The sequence below is a fragment of the Paroedura picta genome, chromosome 2, assembly GCF_049243985.1.
Source record: "Paroedura picta isolate Pp20150507F chromosome 2, Ppicta_v3.0, whole genome shotgun sequence".
NCBI classification, from domain to species: Eukaryota; Metazoa; Chordata; class Lepidosauria; order Squamata; family Gekkonidae; genus Paroedura; species Paroedura picta.
In genome coordinates, this window is record NC_135370.1 from 30,510,037 (window position 1) to 30,522,485 (window position 12,449).

The 12,449-nt window shown below is 46.5% G+C and overlaps 1 protein-coding gene across 2 annotated transcripts in view; it reads left to right on the plus strand.

Moving 5' to 3' along the window:
• Positions 1 to 842: 842 nt before the first annotated feature.
• CWC22 (CWC22 spliceosome associated protein) overlaps positions 843 to 12,449 on the plus strand; it is a 67,441-nt gene continuing 55,834 nt past the window's right edge. For both annotated transcript variants that reach the window (XM_077319556.1, XM_077319557.1), the window contains exons 1-5: positions 843 to 981; positions 6,051 to 6,155; positions 7,848 to 7,915; positions 11,086 to 11,202; positions 11,375 to 11,602. In XM_077319556.1, the coding sequence (XP_077175671.1) occupies positions 6,135 to 6,155; positions 7,848 to 7,915; positions 11,086 to 11,202; positions 11,375 to 11,602 (434 nt within the window). In that variant the 5' untranslated portion in view covers positions 843 to 981; positions 6,051 to 6,134. The remainder of the gene's footprint in view (positions 982 to 6,050; positions 6,156 to 7,847; positions 7,916 to 11,085; positions 11,203 to 11,374; positions 11,603 to 12,449) is intronic.

Consider the following 12,449-nt stretch of genomic DNA (forward strand, 5'->3'; position numbering starts at 1 on the left):
TGATTTTTATACCACCCTCCCATATGGCTAAGGGCAGTTTTAACCTGTTCAGTCTCGTATTTTAACAAAAGCTCAAAATAATATGTGTTCACATTCAGTTAGAACCGGTAGCAGTCTGACTGTTTGACCGCTCCAGCCACCATCTTAACATATCTATCACTGGCTATTTTGGGAGGGGGGGAGTGGGTTGACATGACCATATATGTTCACATCCCCTGATAAATGTTTAATACATTAAAAATATATTACAAATTAATTAACTCCCACCCATTCAGGAAACCCTTCCAGGATGCCAAGAAACCCAGGTTTCACAAAACCCTGGCTGAGAAACTCTAGTGTAGAGCGAAGTGAGTTAATAAGATTTAAGAATCTGGTTTTAGATGAATTTTAAGCATATGGTGCAGTCAGAGTCCATCAGAAGGTATACCAAGGTATAGAGGAAACATTTTTTCTGAGACAGTAATGTTCTGTAGTCTTGGTCCTTGAAGGGCAACTGTGGGAAAGATTCTGGAATTCTGGCCCAGCTGGATGACCTCTGGATGGAACTTGGGTTTTCTCCACTGTGTTATATGGAGTGTTGGACTAGATGGGCCATTGCCCTGATCCAGCACGGCTCGTCTCATGTTCTTACAGCGCCCGGGGAGCCGTAGTCCCTCAAAGCGAGAAACCGCAAGGAACGCTGGGAGCTGTAGTCCGGCCGGAGGGAGAGCGAGACGACGCGCCCCCTTGGTGACGTCATCGCCCTTCACCTCTCCATCCGGAAACCCGAATTTATTCATTTATTTTTTTAAAGTGAATGAAGTGCCCTTTACTCATAAATACGAAAATGACAGACTCGCTGGCGGGGGTGGAGGTTCGGAATCCAAATGCTGAGGTGGTATCCCTCACTTCCGTCCCGGAAGTCCCGCCTTCCGTCGTTTCCCCTCCCCATCACTGGGCGGAAGTGGAGGTGTCGCCGTCGGAGGCGCGCGAGTGGCGAAGGTAAGCGGAGAAGTTGGGCTGCGAGGGAAACGGTCGCGCCCCCCTCCCCCCCCCTCCCCTCCCCTCCCCTCCCCTCCCCCCGATTCCTTCAGCTCTGAGGGGAGAAAAGCCCTTCCTGGGCGGCGGCGGGTCTTCCTCGGTCTCTCTCGCTTGGCCGGTGCCCCTTCTTCCGAGAGGCCTCTGCCCAGGCGGTAGGACTAGGCGAAGCGGCCTCGCGGCCGGGCAGCGTCGTCCTAATGTCCCGCTGAGGGTACAAGAGCGGGGGAACCCGCGTTGCAGTCTAAAAATCCACGGCCTCGTGTGAATCCCCATTGCAATCGAAAAGCCACAGGCAGACATGCACCGCAGCCTCAAACCCACATGCATGCGTGAATTAAAGAAGTATCTACGGCAGGGGTAGTCAACCTGTGGTCCTCCAGATCTTCATGGACTACAATTCCCATGAGCCCCTGCCAGCAAATGCTCAAGATTATAGTCCATGAACTTCTGCAAGCACTCTGTACTAGAAATCAGTAACTGTGGAGTCCATGAACATCTGGAGGACCACAGGTTGACTACCCCTGATCTGTTCTACGGGATTAAAGAAGTATCTACGGGCACATGTGGGCACGCACCGCTGTCCCAAATCCACGGTCTCGTGTGAATCCCCATTGCAATCTAAAAGCCATGGGCACAGGTGGACACGCACCGCAATCCTAAATCCATGGGCGCATGTGAATACCCATTGCAATCTAAAAGCCACAGGCAGACATGCACCGCAGTCTCTAATCCACATGCATGCGTGAATCCGCATTGCAATCTAAAAGCTACGGGCACAGGTGGACACGCACCGCAGTCCCAAATCCACAGGCTCGTGTGAATCCCCAGTGCAATCTAAAAGCCACAGGCAGACATGGACTGCAGTCTCAGATCCATGTGCACGTGTGAAGTCAAGGTCTCCACAGTTACTGATTTCTAGCACAGAGTGCTTGCAGATTGATGATTATAATCTGCTGAACGTGATGTATTGACATTTTAAATTTATAGTATTAACTGTGTCTTCCCCTACTGTTCCCAGTAGCCTGCCCCACAAGTGAATGTTTTACAGTGCCATTGCAAGCAGTGTCACACTATTCAGTGGACCTTAGAAAGGTATAACTATTTAGGACCTCACTGTAAGACTCTTTTATTTTCCTGGGCTCCAAGATCACTGCAGATGGGGACTGCAGCAAAGAAATTAAAAGACGCTTGCTCCTGGGGAGGAAAGCTATGGCAAATCTAGACAGCATCCTAAAAAGCAGAGAAATCACCCTGCCAACAAAAGTGCGTTTAGTCAAGGCTATGGTATTCCCAGTTGCAATGTATGGCTGCAAAAGTTGGACCATAAGGAAGGCCGAGCGTCAAAGAATTGAGGCTTTTGAACTCTGGTGCTGGAGAAGACTCTTGCGAGTCCCTTGGACTGCAAGGCGAACAAACCGGTCAGTCCTAGAGGAGATCAGGCCTGACTGCTCTTTAGAAGGCCAGATCCTGAAGATGAAACTCAAATACTTTGGCCACCTCATGAGGAGGAAGGACTCCCTGGAGAAGAGCCTAATGCTGGGAGCGATCGAGGGCAAAAGAAGAAGGGGACGACAGAGAATGAGGTGGCTGGATGGAGTCACTGAAGCAGTAGGTGCAAACTTAAAAGGACTCTGGGGAATGGTAGAGGACAGGAAGGCCTGGAGGATCATTGTCCATGGGGTCGCGATGGGTCGGACACGACTTCGCACATAACAACAACAAGTAAGACTCTTCTTGGCAGGAGGACAGTATCCTAAAGCAGAAAGAAGCCAAGATCTGATTTTTAAGATCAATGTGTGTATTAAAATTGTAGACCAATGTTTACCTGTGCATGCCTGTATTGATTTTGATATTTGTGGAGTGGGTATGTATCCAAATGTAGGTATGCCTTTATATTAAGTAAGACTCCTTCCTGCTGGACCCCAAAAAAAGTGAAACCTCTTATACTTGGTAGGTGGATGTGCACACTCTGTGACCAGTATATTGAAGCAGGAGGAAAATGCTGTCTGTTAGTGGTGCGGATGTACAAACCCGTCTGGGATTAAAGATCTGGGTCCCTCCTCTAGTGTCCCCAGGATGCCCGTCCATCTAGGCAGATGGCCTCTCCTAAGGCTGGGGAACGGTCTGGAGGAAATTGGAGGGCTTGGGAGGTAATTAATGGGATTATGCTGCTATTAGTGTAATTTTTATTCTGTTTTTATGGGTTTTACTGTAAAGTGCCTTGAGCTGGCAGTTTTATAGACATCCAGAAAGAACGGGGAGCCCAAAGACCCATTCAAGATCCTTGAGCATCTTTCACCCCTGCAAAACAGTTACCAATGCAGTGGCAGTAGAGAATGTGGCTACAGCAGGGTGTGTGTGCTGGTAATCCATCTTTCAAAAGGACTAAATGACAGGGACTAATGCAAAAGTAGCAGAGGAAAAGAAAATCTATTAACAAGTGTTTAAAAATCAGTCTGTTCCTGACTTCTTTCTTCAGGGGCTGCTCTTACATAATATTTGCATCTCTGCTGCTGCTTACTGATACAGCCTATACACACTGAGCTCCTCTCAGTTAATAGTTTTCTTAACACCTGTTAAAAATACCTCCTCCCTCAGTTTTCTCAGTATCTCCCCCCCCCCCCCATCCTATGCAGCAAATTGCTAACCAGACTTGATGATGTTAGCCATTCAGTCGTGTCCAACTCTTGGCGGTCCTATGGCTCAGCTGTCTCCACATCTTCCGATCTTGCACCACTTTTTTTAGGTGTATAATGTCCATTTTGATCGTCTCTAACCACTGTGCATTCTTGTCAGCCTGATTTCCTTTTTCCACTGACCAATCCCAGAATAATTGCTCTCCCCATTGAGTTGGATCGCATAATATGGCCAAAGTAACTAAGCTGGAGTTTTGTGGTTTTGCCTTCCAGTGATAGATCAGGCTTAAGACACTCTAGTATTTCCTTGTTTGTGACTTTTGCTGTCTATGGAATCCATAGACTTACTGGTTGCTAATATACCTAAGTCATCTTGGAATTGGCTGCAAATTGCTCATCAGGGTAATACAGTACAACTTTGTGTAGGAATTTTTCAGGCTCTGTTTCAATTCCTGTCTTGGCTGGTTGCTGTATATGTACTTCACCTTCCATTAAATCCCTGAATGCTTTGAGGTTCCCCAATTCAAAAGGAACCATCAAGATCTGGAATTCTGAAGCACTGTTGCTATAGCAAGATGTCTAAATTTAGAGAGCACTGTGTTAATGTTGTATTTGCTGCTACCTTTGTGACCTGGGCTTCCATTGTAAGGGAAGCAACCAGGATCACGCCCAGGTTCCTGGCGTAGTACGTTGGTGAGAGCTGCACACCGTCCAGGGTGGGCAGACACGCTTCCTCCCATGGTCCTTTCCTACCCAACCTTAAGACCTCCATCTTTGTAGGATTGAGCTTCAGGTGACTCTGCTTGATCCATTTTGTCACTGCTTCCAGACATCTGGCTAAGGATTCTGGGGGGGAGTCAGGGCGGTCATCCATCAGGAGGAAGAGCTGGGTGTCATCAGCATATTGGTGGCAATTGGTGATCACACACTGAACATGAGTAAGCAGTGTGACTCGATACCTAAAAAGACAAACGGGATTTTGGGATGTATTAAAAGAAGTATAATGTCCAGATCACGCAAGTTGATGTTACCACTTTATTCAGCTCAGGTTAGACCTCACTTGGAGTACCGTGTTCAGTTTTGGGCACCACAACTGAAGAAATATGTAGAGAAACAGGCATGTCCAGAGGAGGACTACAAAGATGACGGGTTGTATGAGGAAAGGTTGTGGGAGCTTGGTCTCTTTAGCCTTGAGAAAAGACGATATGATACCATCTTCAAATACTATAAGGGCTGTCATATAGAACAGTGGTCCCCAACCTTTTTATCACCGGGAACCACTCAATGCTTGACAATTTTACTGAGGCCCACTGCCCTAACGCTCTCTGACTCTGGTCGCTATGGTAATGTTTAAACATCCCTTCAAAATAAGATACAGACACGCCACAACAATGAACATAAGGAACATTTATAATCAATGCGAACCTTGAGCTTGTTTCTCTGCAACGAGATAGTCTCATGTGCGCCTGCCGGATCGTGGATGAAGTAAAAGGCCAGGGGGGGAGAGAAGGCGTCCTTCGCGGCCCACCTCCAGTTAGTCGACGGACCACATGTGGTCCGCAGCCCACAGGTTGGGGATCGCTAATATAGAAGATGGAGCAGAGTTGTTTTCTATTGCCCCAGAGGGTCGGACCAATGGGTTGAAATTAATTCAAAATTTTTTTTGGCTAAACATCTGGAAGAAGTTCCTGATAGTTAGAGTGGTTCCTCAGTGGAACAGGCTTCCTTGGGAGCTGAGGGGTTCTCCTTCTTTGGAAGTTTTTAAGCCGAGGCTAGATAGTCATGCTGATTTTATTAACTTAACCAGTAAAGACCTACCATCCGTGAAGCAAACAGAAAAAATTAGTCTCAAGTTGGCAATGGCAAACAACTATTTATTCCGATAAAGGACAATGTTCCAAAAAATGTTTTAATTTTAAAAAATCATAACTCCTAGGTATACCCAGGAGTCAGTTTTGATTTTTGTTTTAAATAAAAACAAACAAACAAAAATTTTGGAACATTTAGCCAGACCTTCAGCCCAGGAGGCAAAGTGTGGGATCCCTCAGTGGGTTGGAGGAATCCGTTCCCCCTCTTCTGAAGATAAATGCACCCTTAAGACTTTTTAAAATTGTGTGCTTGGATCTCTCTGACATAATTCCTCGGAGGCAGGTGGTTAATCACTCAGGATACTTGTTCAAATCGTTATTTGACAAATGTGGTAATAATGACATTAGTGGTAACATTATGATAACGCAAATGGTAATGTTAACTCTGATGGCTCTAGCAAGAGACTAGGGAAAAATCTTTACTGTAACAAGTGAATAATTTCATCACTGACTGAAATATTACCTTTTTTCTGGGTGGCTTTATTTACGGAACATTCCAGTTATTTCAGTTATTTTTCTTCCGTAGATGAATTGTTCTTAGAAGAATACTTGTGGCATACATAGGCTTGGTATCAGTAATACAGAATTAATAGGTGGATTGACAGCAAGAATGAAGAGCAGATCGACCCAGGTAAATGTGAGGGGTTTTTTGTTCAGTGTTGTAAAGAAATAAAGAGAACTCTGAGGTGGGCTGCAGGGATTCTGACGTCCTGGTTTTCACTGGGTGCCTGTCTTTTAGATTGGATGGTGACCATGACTTCTTTTCATCCTTGTTTCCAGAGAATGAGGTTTGTTGGAGGGGAGAAGCTTCTTACCCACTTGATCACCGGGGGTGGGAGGTGGGGGTTGTTTTGCTTTCTCACAGACTATTTTGTGGAAATTGTGATCCCTTTCCTGAAAACAGAATGCTCAGAGGGGAGAGGGCCTGTGGTGGCTGTTCCACTGCATTGTTGCTGGGGAGAAGGTGGAAAGCAAGAGGAGCAGATTTCAAGATGGCTGCCATTTTGCTGCATGAAGCCCTGCAGGGTGATCCTAACCAAAGGGAGGGTAGGGCAAGTGAGTGACCGGCTAGTACTACTTACTGTTTAGGGTTGGGCGCTTCGGCGTCCGAAGCAGCCGGCGCTGGGAGTGGGGGTGAAGGCATGGGCGCCAGCCGGCACACACACGCAGGCGCATGCTTGTGTGTGCCTGCCGGTACGCTGGCACCCATGCCTCCACCCCACCCACGCTGCGGTGCTGGCTGCTTGAGACATGAACGGCTGCTTCGGGCGCCGAAGCACCCAGCCCTACTACTGTTCCTTCTCTTTCCTGCAGCCATTTTGGCATCTCCACCTGTGGTAGCAGCTCTAGCAAATGCCCAGGGCACTGCCAGGATAATTATGTGTTGAACTTGCAAACACTTTGACAAATACATATGCAGACTTTGAGCGTGTTTGCATTTTCCCCATGTAAGCTGTCATCTGTGGAAGCATCTTGAAACTATGAAGGAATACAGCATGGGAAGAAAAATGCTTTACCTGAAGAGTTATTGTTAAGTGTTACCTGACTGGGTATTAAGTATTACCTGTCTGCTTATAATAGAAAAATGGTGTTTTCTGGAGAAAAGTGACAATCCCGTTTGTCACTTTTTGGGATAAGCAAACAGGGAAAATACCATCCTTAATAGAATCATAGAGTTGAATCTCCAGGGACATCTAGTCCAACCTCCTGCAGAATGCAGGAAATTCACACTACCTGCCCACCCACAATGACCATGCCTAGATGATGCCCCCCCCCAAAAAAAAAAACCAGACCTGAATCCCTGGCCAGTCTGGCCTGGAAGAAATTTGCTTCCTGAGCCCAAAGTGGCATTTTGCATTTCCCTGGGCACGCATGAAAAGCCTACAAGAGCCAAGCACTGACACAGTCCCTTCTGCCCACCTACTCACAATCCGCCTAAGTTCCAATAGTCAACATTTCTGTCAGTTTGTGTTAAAACATGGATGTTACGCAGAGGCTAGTAGAAGAATGCTGCTAACCGTCCCTTTGGAGATGCTCGTCTTGCATGCCACTTTGTGGTTAGGATGTAAGCAGTCCAGACTGTAATCAAAAAGTGACTTGCTCCTACCAGGAACAGTTGCCAGTTTTCCCTTCTGTTTGCATCAAATCCTGTATCAAAATGTTCCCTGACCTTCAGGAGTATTTGGGGGTGGAGACGCACCTGCTGTTGTTTGCACAGAACTTCACACAGTTCCTTGCATCCCCAATCAGCAGTTTGACTGTTCAAGTATGTCTTTCAAATTCTGTACTGAGGATCTGACATGTCAATCCCTTTGTGTTAAAGCCTGGTTCTAGCTATGAAAGAACAGATGCTTACAGTCCTCGCCGAAGAAGTCCCTCTCCCGAAGACAGGTAGGAACTCTCTTTTTAGGATTATTTATAGCAGTCGTTTATAGCAAATAACACGGGGGTGGGGTGGGCGGGCTATTTTTCAGGCGCCGTCTGCAGTTTAAAAGCGATCACAATTTGGCACTGGGCTCTTTTGGGAATGGGGAATGAAACTTGCTCAGCATTAAACCATGAAAGCTCCCGTTGCTTTCTCAACAGGCAGATGATTATAAAGTGAATTGTGTGCTGCTTAGATGCGAACGAACTTCTGTCACTCTGATCTAAAGGACCATAAGTGCCATAGTGGCTGCTTTCCTGCCGCTCTATTGTAGCCATACTCCTTCCCCTACTGGATTAATTACTTGTTGAGGGTGGTAGGATCGCAGTAGAATCGAGATCAAAAATAGGCTAGATATCAGGAAAAAGTTTTTCACAGTCAGAGTAGTTCAGCAGTGGAATAGGCTGCCTAAGGAGGTGGTGAGCTCCCCCTCACTGGCAGTCTTCAAGCAAAGGCTGGATACACACTTTTCTTGGATGCTTTAGGATGCTTTGGGCTGATCCTGCGTTGAGCAGGGGGTTGGACTAGATGGCCTGTATGGCCCCTTCCAACTCTATGATTCTATGATTCTATGAAAATCCCCTTTTTCTGCAGCAGGCTCTTATCTGAGCTAACAACACTGGTCTTGCCATTCCAAGCACTGGAGCTGGCTTTTTCCCCTCCCCTATACACATGTGGTTTGGGGAGGGGAATCTGCATGTTCCCATTTCTCTAGAGAAAGGGTAGCCAAACTATGGCTCTCCAGTGGTTCATGGACTAAAATTCCTATGAGCCCCCGACAGCATTATTTATTTGAATTTATAACTCGCTTTCTCCACCGAGGAGGACTCTGTGACCATGCTCATTTGGAGAGCCACGGTTTGGCCACCTACATTCGGCCACCTTAGACAATGGTCACAGAGTCTGCCTTGGCAGAGAGGCCAGGTAACAAATCTAAATAAATAATGTTATTTTCCTCTTGACCAATTATGTACTCTCATGGTCCTACTCTAATAAAATACCAAATGAAAAAATAAATAAGTGCCAGCTTGGTGTAGTGGTTAGGAGCGCCAACTTCTAAACTGGTGAGCCGGGTTTGATTCCCACCTCCTCTACCTGCATCCAGCTGGGTGACCTTAGCTATTCATAGTCATGTTAGAACTGTTCTGATAACAGTTCTGTCCGAGTTCTCTCAGTCCCACCTACCTCACATGGTGTCTGTTGCGGGGAGAAGAAAAGCGGCATGTAGGAACCAACTCTTCTTCTTATTTAAACCACAGAGAAAATGTTTGTGTACCAGACAAGAACTATTAAATGTGTTTATGGATGACAAGAATCCAGGTGGTAAATAAGATGGAAGAGCAGTGGAGATGAAAATGCTGTATTTGCCATTAGTAAAATTATACACAATTATTAGAGTTTCTTAGGTTAAGTCGGCAAAAAGTTTTAAGGGGTTTGTTGCCGTTGTAGGACTCCTTTTGCAGAACACAGAAAGGGGAAGAGGGAGTAGGTTGTGGAAATAGAGAGATCAGGTTTGGAAATCATGGAGCAGCTCAAGAGGGAGTGCAGGATGTAAAATCCCCCAACACTGTTTTTTTCCGAGCCTCTTCCAGCCCCCCTTCCCACTATCTTTTCCCCATATATCACCTTTCCTTGGAACTATGTCTAAAGTGGTTCACAAAAGAAAAAAACAAAACAGAAAAAAAGAGTCGTTACTTTAAAGCAGGGGTAGTCAACCTGTGGTCCTCCAGATGTTCATGGATTAGAATTCCCATGAGCCCCTTCCAGCAAACGCTGGCAGGGGCTCATGGGAATTGTAGTCCATGGACATCTGGAGGACCACAGGTTGACTACCCCTGCTTTAAAGCATTTAAAGCACTGAGCGATGGGTTCTTATTAAAGGGTTTTCCATTCCACTGGTATAGGAATGCCTACAGGGAAAGGGCCTAGTGCAAGGTCTGGGGGGGTGTCCTCCAAGTCTTCCACCAAAAGCCTAATTTCCTGCAGTAGTTTCTCTTTAAATGATCTTTGAGTATGTGCAAGTATATACTTCACCTCGCTGGTCCTTTTTATTCCTAGAGCAGGGGTGTACCATTTTCGCAGCAAGAGCTGGCTGCTCAGCTCCTGGGTTCAATTCAAAGTGCCGTGTGTATTAGCTATGAAGCCCTGTGCAGCCCGTGACCCAAATATCTACAGGACTGCCTCTGGTGCATCAGCTCCATATATCTGAGGGGCTTTTTGAAGATCCTCTCCTGCAGTCAAGTTACAATCTCTTTTGGCTTTGCCTCTTGCAGCTGCCAGTGGTCGGACAGCTCATGAGAGGAAGTTATAGAAAAGATGCCCTGCTTCTAATCCTTTCCCAGACCATCAGAGACAGAACCTTTCGGGAAGGCCTTTTTAATAAATGGACTAAACGTTTCTAATATTGTTTGATAGATTCGATAGACAGAAGATATTACATTGTTTTAAAGATTAACATTTTATTGTTATGTATTAGCTTGAATTGTTTTCGTGATCTGCCTGCTGCCTTCTTGAGAGAGGTATTAATAATACACTTTTTTTAAAGGGTCATTTTCGAAGTTGTTCTCTAGTTAGTCTAGAAAAATGTTGTTACATATATATATATATATATACACACACACACACACACACACACACACACACACACACCTATTTGCTGGTCTGTGACCATAATAAAGATCTGTATGTATACCTTAATTCAGTGGTCGTCAACCCCCGGTCTGCGGTCCGGTGGCGGGCCACGAAAGCATCGCCACCGGGCCGCGGTAGAGGAGAGGGAGGCACCTCCCTCACAGTGTGGCGCTTGCTGGGCCTTCACTCTAGGCCCGGCAAGCGCCAGGCTGCATGGAGGGAGGTGCAGCCGTCAGCATGCGTGTTTGTGCAGGCGCAAACGCACGTGCGTGAAAGCTCCCGCATGCATATTTGTCCTTTCCACCCATGCATATTTGCCGCCCTGTCCTTTCCACCCCTGCTAGCGGTTTGGGGTCTGCTGCCTTAATTCTTAGATCTCTGGTATTTCTGATTTGGCCACCAGAACATAAGAATCCGAATTTGCTCAGTGCCATGCTGCATCTAATAGCCTTTATGTTTAAAAACAGCTGTGCTTCTTTCTTACTCTTCACCTCCTCTACAATAGGGACTCAGGACATGGGAAGTCTCGGTCGTCACAAGGCCGAGGTTACTCTGATCACAGCAGACCTGACCATGAACATTCAGAAAAGAGCCGTTACAGTGACAGAAACATGGACCCAAAGTAAGTAGCAAATCCCGCCCCCCTATAATTAGTGTATTCTTACTGTTTGGTTTTCTTTTTAAAAATAAGATTCGTATTCTGAACTCATGTCAGCTATTAGCAGTCTGTGTAGCTTTGCCTTGCTCTCCTAGATAATAATCGCTTTCAATGCGTGGAATTTCCCTACTTTCAGGAGAGGGGAGAAGGACAGACATGAAAGAGAGCGGGAATCTAATTGGCGAAAGTCCCGGAAGTCCCTTTCGCCCGAGAGAAGAAATACCCCTGAGAAATCAACTCGTGATGAACCCCCTCCCAAAAAGAAGAAAGAGGACCTGGATCCAATTCTCACCCGCACCGGTGGAGCATATATTCCTCCAGCCAAGCTCCGGATGATGCAGGCACAAATCACTGATAAAAGCAGGTGCGTAGACATGTGATGCAGCCATCACCACCAGGTCAAGGCTGCAGTCAGAAATTGTCAAATGGGACAAATAGGTTGGCAACATTTGTCTTTCGGGAGAGGTGTTGACCTGGGAGTTTAGGATGATGCAGAGGGTATGATGGGGCAGAACCGTTGGCTGACCTTGTCGGTGCCTGAGACTCTGGCAGGCCTCCAAAGCGGATAAGTCCATCATTGTCTGACTATCCCATTTGTTTTATCCACTCCTTGTTCCAAAGAGGGGCGGACCAGAACCAGTGGGATAAAATTAATTCAAAAGAAATTCTGTCTAAACATCTGGAAGACGTTCCTGACAGACAAATCGGTTTCTCAGTGGAACAGGCTTCCACTATGAGTCCTCCACCCACCAGGTTTATCTCTAGAGCTCACCACCACCTCAACTGGCTCCACTAGGAGTGAGGTTTCCTTCCCCCTAAAAAAATTATGCCACATTTCTATCCCCCTAGGCCACATCTCCCAACTATTTATTTAAAAGGCTGCCATATAGAGGATGGAGCAGAGTTGTTCTCTCTTGCCCCAGAGGGACGGGCCAGAACCAATGGGATGAAATCAATTCAAGAGAAATTCCGTCTCAACATCCGGAAGAAGTTCCTGACAGTTAGAGCGGTTTCTCAGTGGAACAGGCTTCCTCAGGAGGTGGTGGGTTCTCCATCTTTGGAAATTTTTAAGCAGAGGCTGGATAGCCACCTGACAAAGAGGCTGATTCTGTGAAGGTTCAAGGGGGTGTCAGGTTACAGTGGATGAGCGATAGGGATGTGAGTGTCCTGCATAGTGCAGGGGGTTGGGCTAGATGACCCAGGAGGTCCCT